The sequence below is a fragment of the Ambystoma mexicanum genome, chromosome 4q (genome assembly GCF_040938575.1).
Source record: "Ambystoma mexicanum isolate Mex_15411 chromosome 4q, UKY_AmexF1_1, whole genome shotgun sequence".
Classification (NCBI taxonomy): Eukaryota; Metazoa; Chordata; class Amphibia; order Caudata; family Ambystomatidae; genus Ambystoma; species Ambystoma mexicanum.
The window spans coordinates 1,288,129,082-1,288,143,159 of NC_090928.1; the positions used below are offsets into that span (position 1 = coordinate 1,288,129,082).

Here is a 14,078-nt window from a genome sequence, read left to right on the forward strand (position 1 = left end):
GACTCTAACCCTCTCATCACAAAAGTATTTGAGACCGGAAAAAGTCTGTTTTAGCCCAATTAATTTTATGTCCCGATAATTGTTCTACTTCCTCCAGTATTGCTTTTAGAACCAATCCCCCTTCCAAAAGATTTGAAATAAGTACAGCCATCGTCCACGTATGACAATATCTTCAGTTCAATAGTACCTACGCAAATTCCTTTAATGCCCTCATTCTGTCTAATATACGCAACCAAAGGTTCCAATGCCAAATCAGACAAAATGATAATGGGCAGCCTTGCCTAGTACCCTTGATAAGGAAAATACCCCAGATATCATTCCATTAACACTCACTTTTGCTGATATACCCAACTGTATGCAACGGACCGCTTGAAGAAACTTAGGACCAAAACCCATCTCCCTTAACGTATAATCTAAATATTCCAATTTACTCTATCTAACTTATCACATTCAGAATTGACCTACTATTATCATAACCATACCTTCCGGGGATAAAGCCCACTTGTGATCTATCATCGAGGTCCCCATATAACTATGCAATCTATTGGACCATATCTTTGTGAATAGTTTCAGATCAACATTTAATAACGATATTGTTCTGTAATTCTCACATCTCCAATGATCTTTATCTTGTTTCGGAATAACCATTATTAAAGCCTCCTTCATAGATTCACACACAGTCCCTGATGTCAAAAGCTTATTGAAAACCTAAAATAATATTGGTGCGAACTGTTCTGCATACAATTTATAAAATTGAGATACCAGTCCATCCCACTTTGAGAGTCTGTAGCCATTGCTTTTAGCTCACTGCACCTTTCACAAAGAAGGAATATCCATTTGCCTATCAGTCTTAGTCTCCCCCACAAGGGCAGTCTAGCACCGAAATGCCAGGCAAACCTCCTTTGAACAAAAGTACCAACAGCAACCCCAAAAACGTGTTTCAGCCTTGTTGGGCCTCATCAGTGAGATGGAGCTGTGCCTCCCTGAGCACAGTGAGCAAGGGGTCCACGTCTGGGTTACCCCAGGTATCTTACCTGGGGGAACCCAGAATTACCCTTAATTAAATGCCTGAATATGGCTCTGAATCAACAATATCTTCATATTGTGATACTGGTGCGATCCATTTACAGACTTGCAGAAACTATATTTCGAAGGGATTGTGTCCTCCGATGTATTCCTTATCTTTGATAATACGTTTCCAGCTTGCTGGCCTTGGAAATTTTTTCTGTAGAGGGCGCTGTGCGTCGACGGCCGTCGAGTCGATGTCCCTCAACGGCCACCGTATCGGTGCCGACGTCACCATGCCCATAAACAGCCACGCGCTGCGTCCGTTGCTCAGTTCCGTTTTTCCGCGCTTCGTGGGGCCTTGGAACGTTGTTGCTCAGTTCAGTCAGGATAAAGCTATATCTACTCGAATAAATACCTACTCGTTCTCGATGGCATCTTCATCGGAATCGACAACGCCGCGATCCGGCTTCAAGAAATGTCAAGACTGCAGTAAAAAAATGTCGATAACGGATCCACACAGGATCTGCTTGTGGTGCTTGGGAGCCGAGCACCATTGTTCGGAGTGTGAGGACTGCATGTCCAGGACGGCGAAAGCCTTGAAGGAGCGCAAGGGGAAGCTCGGGAGAGGTAAGTCAGTCAAAACCTCCTCAAAGGTTTCTTCGGCTGATTCGAGGCATTCGTCTCCTCGCCGTCAAACATTCCCATTCTAGATCTCGAAGTAGCTCCCATCATTCGTCGAGATCAAGACACTCAAAAAAGAGACATTGAAGATCCCCTTCCTCGTCGTCTTTTGTTTCCCCAGAAAGGGTCTCCTGTCCCACAAAACACAGCTCTCGGGCTGAGTGGGAGGAATTCAGAAAGAAAATGTAAAGCGTCTTCGAGAAGCGGCCTCGACCCCCTCGAAGACAGCTGAGGGTGATACCCCAGGAGAAAAACCCCAAAAATCAAAACACCGCGAGTCGCAGCACCCGGCGAAACATTCCACCCGAGAGCGCCACGAGCCATTGGGTAAGAAGGCACCATCTTCGACGCCGTCGTCGAAGATTCCTTCGACGCATGAATCGGCGCCATCGACGCCGTTGTCGAAGGGTTCCTCGACGCGTCGATCGACTCGACGCCGACATGTACGCCGATGAAAGAGAAGACCAAGGCTACTCCACAGCCAACAGTAATTCCAAGGGCCTGCGGCACGACGCCGAGACCGTCGTCGATGTCCTCGAGTAGGATCCCGATCCTCTCGAGTTCTTCGAGGCCCCTTCCAGTTTTTTCGACACCGTGCTCAGCGCCTTCGAAGCCTGTTACACCATTTCAGAGGTCAGAGTACCCTGGACTATCTTCAATTTATGAAGAGGGGGAAGATTCTGACCAGGAAACATTTGGGTTACAGAGGACCACACTGCCTATTTCTGAGGATTTCACCTCTGAGGAAAGAAGGTTGAAGGACCTACAGGAGTCCCTACATGAGGCAAGTGGGCTGGACACTTCCCCAGAAATGGAATTTAAGCCAGACCCAGGGGAATATGCCAAAACACCCTATAGAACCCTTATGGCAAGAATTATTGAATGTATGGGTTGGTCTGCGCCTACGCCTGTTTTTCAACAGGAGGACCTAACAGACATATTAGACAAAGGTCCACAGGAGGACCCTGTGGTCCCCTTCCATGCAGCCTTACAAAGGAAAATTACATCTAATTGGGAAACTCCTGAAGTTATCCCTGCAGTCAATAAAAGATTGTCAGCCAAGTATAGGGTAGCGGCTGCTGACCCTGAATACTTATCAAAACACCCGACTCCCGAGAGCCTTGTGGTTCAAGCGGCAACTTCATCTAGCAGTAGGACCGCTTACCCTACTGTCCCACAGGATAGAGATGACAAGAGGTATGATTCTATGGCGAAGAAAGTCTTCTCTGCTTGTAGTATGGCGTTGAAGTCCATCAACGCCACCTGTACGCTCGCCAGGTTCAGTCACACACTGTGGGAGTGTGCTTCATCAGCGGCTGACCGCATACCCGAAGGAGAGGAAAAGGAAGCCTTCCTTAACATTATTAAAGATGGCAAAGATGCCATGTGCGAATCACTTCAAACTGGCATCGATTCCGCTGACAGTATCAGCAGGGCCATGGCGGCAAGTACAACAATCCGCAGGCATGCGTGGTTGCGAAAGTCTGGCTTTGCTCCAGATGTACAGGCCAGACTTTTGAATATGCCCTTTGACGGCTCTTGAAAAAAGGCTGATGACAGTCTGGAAAAGTTGCAGACTTCTAAAGCAGCAGCAAAATCTTTAGGAGCTGCTATCCGCCAGACTCCTTTTCGCCCCTCAGGAACCTCCGGCAGAGGAAAGTCCTTTCGCTATTATTCCACATTCGGGAAAGGCAGAGGACAGCCGGCTCAAAGAGGCCAAAGGAGATCCACCCGAGGTGGACGGGTCAAAGGTATTAAGGCCGTAGCAGCAGGTGCCTCTTTACCCTCGGGATCTGCATCAGCCGCCCCCAAACCACTCTGAGGCCTTTCCACACAATACACCTGTAGGGGGCAGGTTAACTACCATCTGACGGAATGGCAGGCTATAACGTCAGATGCTTGGGCATTGGAGACAGTTGCCCAGGGTTACTGCCTACCCTTTCTACACATCCCTCGGAGTCATCCACCAGGGAACAGCTCTCTAAAAGTTCCAGATCCGCTCCTCTTGCAGGAAATTATAGACCTTCTAGAGAAAGGTACCATAAAACCGGTACCTGTAGCGGACAGGAACAAGGGCTGGTACTCCCCCCCCCCCCCCCCCCCCCCTACTTTCTCATACCAAAGAAGGACGGAGGACTGAGACCCATCCTGGACTTACGAGAATTGAACAAGTTCCTCAGGAAGGACAAGTTCAAGATGGTAACTCTCTCTCAGATCCTTCAGGCCCTCCAGCTCCAGGACTGGCTGGTATCTCTGAACCTTCAGGATGCTTATTTCCATGTGCCAATCCATCTCAGACACAGGAAATACCTGAGGTTCGCAATTGGCGACTCATTATCAATTTCGAGTTCTGCCATTTGGGCTGACCTCCGCCCCGAGGGTCTTCACCAAGCTGATGTCGGTAGTGGCGGCGAGTCTAAGGAGGGAAGGGATCCACGTCTACCCCTACCTGGACGATTGGCTGATCAGGGCGGTATCTTCGAAATAAGCCCAGGCCCAGCTAGATTATGTCTGCCACTTCCTTCACAAACTGGGCTTCTCCCTCAATTTAAAGAAGTCAAAGATGATACCATCACAAAGACTCCAGTTCATTGGAGCGGTCCTGGACACTTCCCTGGGAAAAGCCTCGCCACCAGAGGTGAGGGCTCAAGATATTCTACAGATGGTCACCAAGTTTCAAAATGCCCAACGTCTCCCAGCCTTTGACTTTTTGAGGTTGCTAGGCCTCATGGCATCCTGCATCTTCCTGGTGCCAGAGGCGCGCCTGAGAATGAGATCTCTTCAGTGGGTACTGAGAAGTCAGTGGTCGCAATTCTCAGGGAGAATGACAGATCTCCTCCGGATTCCGGACAAGGTAGCCCGTGACCTTCAATGGTGGGCCTATCCAGAGAACATCTTGAAAGGAGAACTGTTTTGGCAACCATGGCCGGAGATAACGGTAGTCACAGACGCCTCACTCACGGGGTGGGGAGCCCAGGCCAACGACTTGACCATCAGCGGTCGTTGGTCTCGATCGGAGTCCAGACTACACATCAACCTATTGGAGCTGAGAGTGATCAGACTAGCGCTGAAAGCTTTCCTGCCATCAGTACAGGGGAGAAATGTCCTGATAATGACGATCAACACGGTGGCCATGCACTACCTCATCAAAAGAGGAGGCGTAGGATCACTGCCACTGTACAGAGAGGCGATGCAAGTCTGGTTTTGGGCAATCCAAGAAGGAATCTCTCTATCGGCAGTCCACCTAGCCGGAGAGAAGAACTTGACAGCGGACGCTCTGAGCAGGCAGAGCACAGTCTCCCACGAGTGGGAGCTAGCTCAGGAAGTCCTTCAAGAGATCTTCGCCCTTTGGGGAACCCCTCAGATGGATCTGTTTGCCACAAGCACCAACAGGAAGTGCGATCTGTTCTATTCAAGGGAATTTCCCCTGAGAGGAGCTCTAGGAGACACGTTCGTAGTAGACTGGGAGATTCCACTCCTTTACGCGTTCCCACCAGTCCCTGTTATTCCTCAAATGATCAGGAGGTTGAGAAGATTCCGGAAAACCATGATCCTAATTGCCCCGGATTGGACCAGGAGAACGTGGTACCCGGACCTTCTAGATATGTCCATCTGTCCTCCAATCCGTCTTCCACTCAAAGAGAATCTTCTCTTGCAGAAGGGAGGTCAGGTTTTCCATCCAGACACCGGAACCCTCAACCTTCACGCTTGGCTTCTGAAAGGGTGAGGTACAAGGATTGGGATCTCCCTGGTGACGTCATGGAGGTGTTGCTTTCGGCCAGAAGGCCAGCAACAAAGTCTTTATACCGCTGCCGTTGGAACAAATTTTGCAGCTGGTGTAGAGAAGAGAATATCAACCCTTTTTCATGTGGTACACCAACGGTGTTATCGTTTCTACTCTACTTGGCAAACTCAGGCCTTCAAGTTGGCACTGTGAAAGGCTATCTCGCAGCGCTTTCTATCTTCAAGGGCACTGCGGAGGAACCATCGTATTTCAAACTTCCTCTAGTGATACAATTTCTCAAGGGATTAACTAATGTTTATCCTCCAAAACCATTCCAGGTTCCCTTATGGGACTTATATTTAGTCTTAAACTTCCTAATGGGCACTCCATTCGAACCACTTCACTCTTGTTCGCTGAGATTTCTCACACTTAAAACTGTCCTATTGGTGGCTGTCCTATTGGTAGCACTAACATCTGCTAGGAGGGTGAGCGAGCTACAAGCTCTCTCCTGTAAACCCCCTCATACAATTTTCCACAAGGACAAAGTTGTCTTACAGGTGAAGCCTAATTTCCTCCCAAAGGTGGTTTCTGAATTTCATATTACTCAGAAAATTACCTTACCTTCGTTCTACCCTCCTCCCCATCCGGGGAAAGAGGAAGAAAGGCTACATAGGCTGGACCCAAGGCGAGCTCTCAGCTTTTACATCAGCAGAATGGCTAGGATCCGGCAAGCAGACCAACTGTTTGTAGGATACTCAGGTCACAAGTTGGGACTACCCATAACAAAACAAACCATCTCCAGGTGGATTATTTTTGCCATTCTGGAATGTTACAAACTGGCAGGGAAAGAGCCACCCCAAAATCTCAGGGCTCATTCAACCAGGGGTATCGCAGCCTCTTCGGCTCTCCAAAGAGGGGTACCGGTCCGAGACATATGTGCGGCTGCCACATGGTCGTCCGCACATACATTCACAAAATTTTACTATCTGGATTCCTCCACTAGTCAAGAGACCAGATTTGGCAAGGCCGTATTACATTCGGTCCATCCCTAAAGGGATACATAACATTCTCACTCCCACCTCCAATTACATGCCACTGCTGTGGGAGTCTATCAAAGATCAGGAATACGTCGGAGGACACAATCCCTTCGAAGAACAAGTTACTTCTTACCTTGTAACGTTCTTTCGACGGGTTGTTCCTCCGACGTATTCCTTATCGCCCCTCCCATCCATCCCTGCAGTGATACTTCCCTTGTAGTTGCAGCTTACGCTCCTTCAAGGTCAATAGCCAATTCCGGCATGACTTATCTTATGCTACAAAACGGAACTGAGCAACGGACGCAGCGCGTGGCTATTTATGGGCATGGTGACGTCGGCGCCGATACGGTGGCCGTCGAGGGACGTCGACGCGCAGCGCCCTCTACAGATAATACGTTTCCAGCTTGCTGGCCTCGGAAATTTTATCAAAGATAAGGAATACGTTGGAGGAACATCCCGTCGAACGTTACAAGGTAAGAAGTAACCTGTTCTTCTGGCCTTTTAACATAGCATGGCTTACTATAAAGGCACTGTTTCTACATTGTGTTTTACACTACTTCTATTGCCATTCGCATTTTTAGCTTGCTTGTTGTTTTTTCCTAAATATTTTAGACCACAGGGACATTTTATCATATATATCTCACACTGGTAGTATCGCAATTCATGTAATTATTTAAAATCCAGTTAAGTGTAAGACCAATGTCCAGCCCTCTAGTCTTTTGGGAAGGTTTCCATACCCTACACTTTCCACTAGGATTGTGGCCTTTTAACCACAAGTCCCAACTCTCAGGAGAAGTCTGATTACGTTGATTTTATTTCTTTATCATTTTCCACATTAAAACCTTACAATATTAGTATTTTTTTTATGGCAGGGGATATTTTAATTTTTCACCTTAAATTTTTAGAATTTTCCAGTATTTTTCATTATTAGCTTAGCCTGGAATGAACACTTGCTAAACGTAGTTTCACACATCTGTTAGAATGTCCTTAGTTTCAAACATTGCTGACCTATTGCTTAAGGCTTTATTGCAGTTAGTTTAACCATGTTATGGGGATAACCCAGATTTTGTTTGTTTAATGAAATGGTTTGCTTCTGCTCTATATGCTGCTATTTCCTTTTAGAGAAATATATTTTCAGAAAGAGATTTGCTATTATAAGTTTTTTTTCCTAATGACTGTTATAATAATAATAGACATGTTATAATGCAAATAGACATGTGTAACTGTTTCTTTATGAAAAAGGTTCACTTGTAATTTCCCATTTGATGGTTAATAGTAAAATCCTCAAAATTAACCTCAGTCATATGGACAAACAAGAAGATGCAATGTGAAAAAAAGCAGTGCTGGTGGAGTGGAAAGTGACATCTGTACTAGAATGCAGCAAGCAGCATAAATGCTGTGATGGACGTGATAGAATAGTGGACTTGTGAGAATTCATTGGGCAAGGTAGTGCAAGAGGAGGTGCATGTGTGCTGCTGGATTTCACAGCCCCTTCTCCTGTGAACACATCTCCCTTATTGTCTTGCAGAGGTTTCACAACGAGGGGCCACCACCAGTAGACCAAGACCTGAAGGGAAGTCAGTCTGTGCTCTCAGTCCCTCAGTTTGCCAAGGAACTGGTCATTGAGATCGTCGCCTCACCCACCTACAGCAACAAGGGGTCTTACGAAGCTCTTCTCTATGAGCACTTCCAGACTCCCAGGTGTGTATTTCTCCATCTGCTACTTTCTCTTCTACACACCTTGATTGGTTATAATGTGATATCTGAGGTTTTAGGACCATTAGCGCAAAGAGTGGGGATCATTTCAATTAGCACGCAAGGGGACAGTGTTATTTTGCACTTACATGCAAAAAGTCATCTTCTGTGCCATTTTGGAATGTTTCCAAACCAGAATGGATCTGTGAAGAGTAAAACATGGGCCAGATTCTCAAACCATTTTGGGCGCAAGTGAGGAGATGCGCTACCTAAGACACATATTTTAAAAATGGTCCGATCTTGGAAACCGGTCATTCCATCGGCTCTTGCAGCCAGATGTATTTCTCATGGGCCGAGGCAGACTGATTCTGCAAAGACTTAACCCACTCTGATTTTGAGGAAACGTAACTTTAACTAGACAGATGATCTAGATGAACTAGCAGCTATACGAATGTTGGCACAAGGTACATTTTACTAAAAAACCCTTTGAACAGATTTGGCATTGTGATTATAGTATTAAATCCAAAACATTATGCTTAGCCACACTTAAGGGCTATACGCTTGCCATCTGAAGGACCCAAAATATATTTTTAGAGAAAAAATGGTTATGCAGCAAATTCATCTAAAGAAATATTTATAATCTTATATGATTTTGCTACACCTGTGGCTGTTGTATCTTCCACAGTACCCTCCCCGGCATTCGGTGACTTGTTAGCAAGACATGTTGTAGATAAGATCTCTAAACTATGCAGTGGCATGAAACTGTATGAACACCATTTATTAATACAAACTCCAGTTCAGGAGTGCTCACATGGGTTAAGTCCTTACAATGCAATGCTTTAAGGCTAATGGCATTTAAGGCAAAGTTCCCAGGGGAAGTTATTACTCCTGAGTAAATGCAAAGCCTTGGGATCAGCCTTAGGTGTATCCAGCCAAGGAGAGGAAAACTGTTGCAGAAGTGGAGCACATGATTTGGCATCTATGATTAAGGCTTCTCTATCGACCATTTTAGTTTCGATAGATCTAAAGAGAGCAGTGCTTGTGCTACTGTTGAAAAAGTCCAATGAAGACCCATTGGACCTTTGTGATGTTAGACCATTGTCTCTTCTGCCTTACTCTGAGTGAGATGGTTGTAGATAAGATGCAGCTGAACAGCTTCTGTTGTACGTAGAATTGAACAACTTCCTGCATGTGTGTACAGAGAAATGGCCCCAATGTTGATGGCTTGAGATTAGTTGCTGGCAAGGGAGGCGTTGGAGCACTGATTTTATTAGATCTGTCAGCATCCACTTATTGGTGGATGGCTATATCGGTATCTTTGAGTAGTGCGCCAAGAGGCTTCATGTAAACGTTAAAACGGATTGGAGAGAGGTTGGAGACTTGGGGGACTCAACAGGGTTGGGAAGCTTGTTGGAACACAGTGGGCCTCATTACAAGTCAGCTGGTCCTGAAACAATAGTTGCAGTAAATCTGCCGCCACCTTTGTTTCCGGACCGTCTGATTCCGAGTCCTGCAGGTGGTAGGTGTCGCTCCCGCCAGGTCTGCCCTGGCGGGAATAACACCACCTGCCTGCAGGCGGACATGGAAACACCGGCTCTTTCATAGACAGAACCAGTGTTTCCATAGTTCCCATCCATGGGAATGGGGATTTATAGAATTCCGCCTCCAGAATTACCGGGTCACCGGGGTTGTAATGCTCCGGTGATTCCGGCAATCACGGAGGCGGAATGGTATTACGGGTCCAGTGGCAGCCTGCCGGTTTTTCCGGCACGGCTACCGCTGGACTCGTAATGAGGCCCAATGTGTTCATCTGAACAGCCTGGTGCCTGCCTTAGTGGTAGGAGGAAACCAATATAGGACGGTGAGAGACTATCATGTCAGAGAGGAGGGAGACGAGTATACGCTGGTCGACGGTGTGAAATGCAACTGAGAGGTCAAGTAGGATCAGGCGACATGAATCGCCCTTTTCCATTATTTGGAGTCATTGTCCACCACCTGGATAGTGGCTGAATGTTACTTCCGGGGCGGGACCCCAACTGATAGTCATTTAGGAGGCGTAGTGATTCGATTCTGGCAAAAAGTTGTGTAGCTACTACTTTTTCCAAGATCTTGCCGATAAGTGGGATGTCTGTAATGAGCAGCTAGGTGGCCAGTCGTCTGTAGATTGTATGAGGGAAGCATTAATGAGTGCGTTAAGCACTGGGCACAACCATTTTCTTAATGATGGTGGTCAGGGTGATATTGTGTAGGAGGTTGGTTTGAGGGAGACAAGCATTTTTAGGATGCCTGGGGGGGGGTGGAGAGAGGAGAGAATTTGGCCCAGAGGGGGCAGTGTGTGTGCTGTTGTGCAGAGGGACTAATGCTGGTGGAGATTGATTTGAGGATCTGTCAGATCTGGTCAATTATTTAATTGAAAAGATTATTTCTTGCCCACTTTCCCTGAGTTGCTGGCACTTCCGGGTTGGTTAAGGGTGTGGTACAATGCTTTTCTACTTCAAAGAGGGCTTTACTCCTGTTCAAGGTTGCCGTAATGGTGGTTAAGTAGCAAGCGGCGTTGGCCTCGGTGATCAGAATCCTACAGTTGGTGCAGAGAGATTTGAGGTTTGAGAGCTCCAGGATTATGATTTTTAATCCATTATTTCTCGAAGGCTCTGAGCATTTTTTGTAGGCAAGCTCGGTGATGCACCAAGGGGTAGATGGTTTGGTGTTAGTGTAGCTGGCTTTTAGGGGGCCTTGACTATCCCCCTATTTTTATAGCAGAGTTGTTGAATTGAGGAATTCCAGTAATGATAAAGTCTGCAAAATGTGCTTCTAGCTCATTGACTAGGGGGGATTTTAAATGAGATTTTGGTCTGCACAGGTAATGAGTGAGGATAATGTGTGCAGGGTCAGAAAGGTATGTTATTCCCAAAAGTTGCAATTTTTATTAAATGAAAAGGGGTGTGATAAACCCCTATCTATCCCTAACCTAACAAGGATGGGCCTGCCTGGCAAACTAAAGAAAAAATGACATAGTGTACAAAAAAGTATCTGACCCTCACACTACACACAACAAACATGTACAAAGAATGTTTGGCAATGTTTTGTTCCACAAAAGTACTCCTTGTGACCAGGGTTGGACTCACTTCTCCTAGATCAATTCAGGAATACCTTGAGTAAGGTATTGATTCAATAAAGTTCTGTGCAACGTAGCACAAAAAGTATTTTCCATTCACTGTATCCTTCCACTTGGCAAAGAAAATGTCTCCTTCACAAATGCTTGGTTGCAAATCAAAATAACTGTTATTTTCCACAGCCTTCTGCTTGACAAAGTAAAGATTTCTTCCTAAGGGGTCTAACCTATCCCCCTGGTTCTTCAACATCTATATGATTGCCTTGGCACATATGATTGCCACTTTTACCACTAACTTCCAGTGCTATGCGAATGACACACAACTATCCTTCATCCTACCCTCGGCTATCTCCTTCTCCACGCTCATATCTGACTGTCCTCAATTCAGTCATGGTGTGCTGCAAACAACCTCTGCTGCAACGCCAGTAAGACTGAGATCGTTCGCATTGGGACCCCTGCTCCCGATTTCCCACTCACTCTGGCCGGCCTCGCTTTGCCCTGCAGCGGCACCCACCTGCGAGGCTAAAAACTTTGGGGTCCTCTTCGACTCCACTCTTTCTTTCTCCTCTCATATTTTGGACATCTCTAAAAAGTCTAACTACCAGCTACACCTCCTCAGAGTTACTCTACCTTTTATCACCTTCCCCCAGCGACTCACTGTCTCCAGATCCCTGGTTCTCTCTAGGCTGGACTACTACAACAGCCTCTTCCTAAACCTCCTTGCTTCTACCCAGCGCCCTCTGCAACACATCCAGAACAGAACCGCAAGAATTATCCTTTGTTTCAAGCCCATTGACCGCATCTCTCAGGTGCTGAAATCCCTTCACTGGCTCCCCTTGGCTGCAAGGATCAAGTTCAAGACCTTCTGCATTCTCCACAAGGCTTTCTGGGACCTGTGACCTACCTACCTGCCTGCAACACTGCTTCTCTAAATATTGTCTCTCACAAGCCCTCCGCTCATCTACCTCCAACCTTCTGCGAGTGAGCCGGTTCTCTAAGCAGAGATTTGGAGGGAGATCCTTTTCCTCAGCAGGTGCATCCCTCTGGACCAGCCTCCCTGCTGCCCTCTGTCTTGAGCCTGATCTTCTTAAGTTCTGGAAAATTCTCAAGACCCTCCTCTTCTCCTCTTCCTTCTCTCTCCCCCTACCTTGCTAACCTAGCTCCCTCCTCTTACCTACAGCTTGCTGACTGGCCACCTGGTGTACCTCAGAGTCTCACATGTCCCGGGCACCCCTGCCGGTCCTCTCCAGCACTTGCCTCCGGGCCTTTAACCCCACCCACCCTCACTGCACTCGGGAAGCTACCCTAGAGAGTGGTTTGTTTTGCACTTACCCCAGTCTCCACCGACTGGGTGCACTAGGACCTCCCTGTGACCATCTGTGCACTTGCACGATCCGAATGCGCTTCGCCGGAAGATCGTCTGTCTGTCCTCCCTTGTCTTCATCCCTAAATGCCCTTGCTTAAAATCGCAGAATCGCTGTAAAGGCCCATTGGCTGTGTCAACTGTTAAATGTATTATATGCACTTACACTGCCTGTGCAGACTATTATTGTCTCAGAAATGTAAGGGCTCTGAGCGACCGTTGTTTTTCTCCCATGTTCCCATCCTCCTTGAGCGCTTTATTAATTAACCATTACTATACCATACCACAAGTTCATAATTCAAAGCACAAGGCCAAGTAATCATTTGCACATCATACTTCTTCAAAGGGAACACTTTTGTCAGGCTAGCACAGCAATTACTTTTAGTAATTCAACAGTTACCCAAGAAAAAGAAATCAACTAATTATTTCTTGTTACCACAACCACAGTGATTTAAATAGTCTTCTTTCCTGGTATGCTCGTCTGCCAGGTTAAAAAAACTCCTACTTGTGCAAAACCTAAGGCCTTTTCCCTATCTACTTTCTGGGGATCCTCTTCTCAGGTGGCTGGTGGATGGCAATGTTTCAGTGGCAGCCCCCTTCACCCGACCGCAGCCTACCCTGGTGGTGACGATGGACTCCCTTCTTTCGGGCTGGGGGGCTACTCTGGAGGGCTATGTGATTCTTGGGGCCTGGTCCAGGATGGAATCCCTCCTGCCCTCCTGCATATCAATCTGCTTAAGCTCAGGGCAGTGGGCCTGACTCTCAAGGGGTTTATGCCCCTCATCAGGACAGGTCTGTTCTGGTCAGAACAAACAATTCTACAATGTTTTACCTAAACAACCAGGGTGGCACCTGTTTTCCCCCCTCCTCTGCATGGAGCGGTATCGATCTGTGAGTGGGCCCTGATGGAGGGAGTTTGGATTTCAGCAGTCCACCTCCTCAGGGACAGCAATGCACAAGAAGACCAACTGAGCTGCTTGGGGTTCAACACCTTCGAGTGGGAGTTGCACACCGACTCCTTGTCGCCCCTGTTCCACTTGGACTAGGCTTCGTTCGCATCCCCTCTGAAATCCAAGTGCCTCCAGCTTTCTTCATGCTCAGGACGGGTTCAGGGGTTTCTGGGCGATGCCTTCCAGATCTGTTGGCATTGCCGTAGGTGTTATGCCTTCTTGCCCACCCCCCTGCTACAAATGACCCTCCGCAGGTTTCGTGGTTTGGTGGGTTGCAGCCTCAACCTGATTGCCCCCCACTGGCCTTGAAGACCCTGTTTTTCAGATCTGCTGCAGTTGTGCTGTGCTCCCAGTGTCCCGTCCACCTTCTGATCTCCAGCAGGGGATTCCTGACGCACCAGGACGGGGCAGTTGAACATCCTGTCCCGGCCAAGCTAACGCTGGTGGCCTGGTTTTCTAGCATGGGGTCTGGCATAGAATCACATGCTCATGAATATTCCCTGTCGTC

At 47.3% G+C, this 14,078-nt stretch overlaps 1 protein-coding gene across 2 annotated transcripts in view; it reads left to right on the forward strand.

Moving 5' to 3' along the window:
- PEX6 (peroxisomal biogenesis factor 6) overlaps positions 1 to 14,078 on the forward strand; it is an 846,859-nt gene that overhangs the window by 147,433 nt on the left and 685,348 nt on the right. For both annotated transcript variants that reach the window (XM_069608918.1, XM_069608917.1), the window contains exon 2: positions 7,979 to 8,151. In XM_069608918.1, the coding sequence (XP_069465019.1) occupies positions 7,979 to 8,151 (173 nt within the window). The remainder of the gene's footprint in view (positions 1 to 7,978; positions 8,152 to 14,078) is intronic.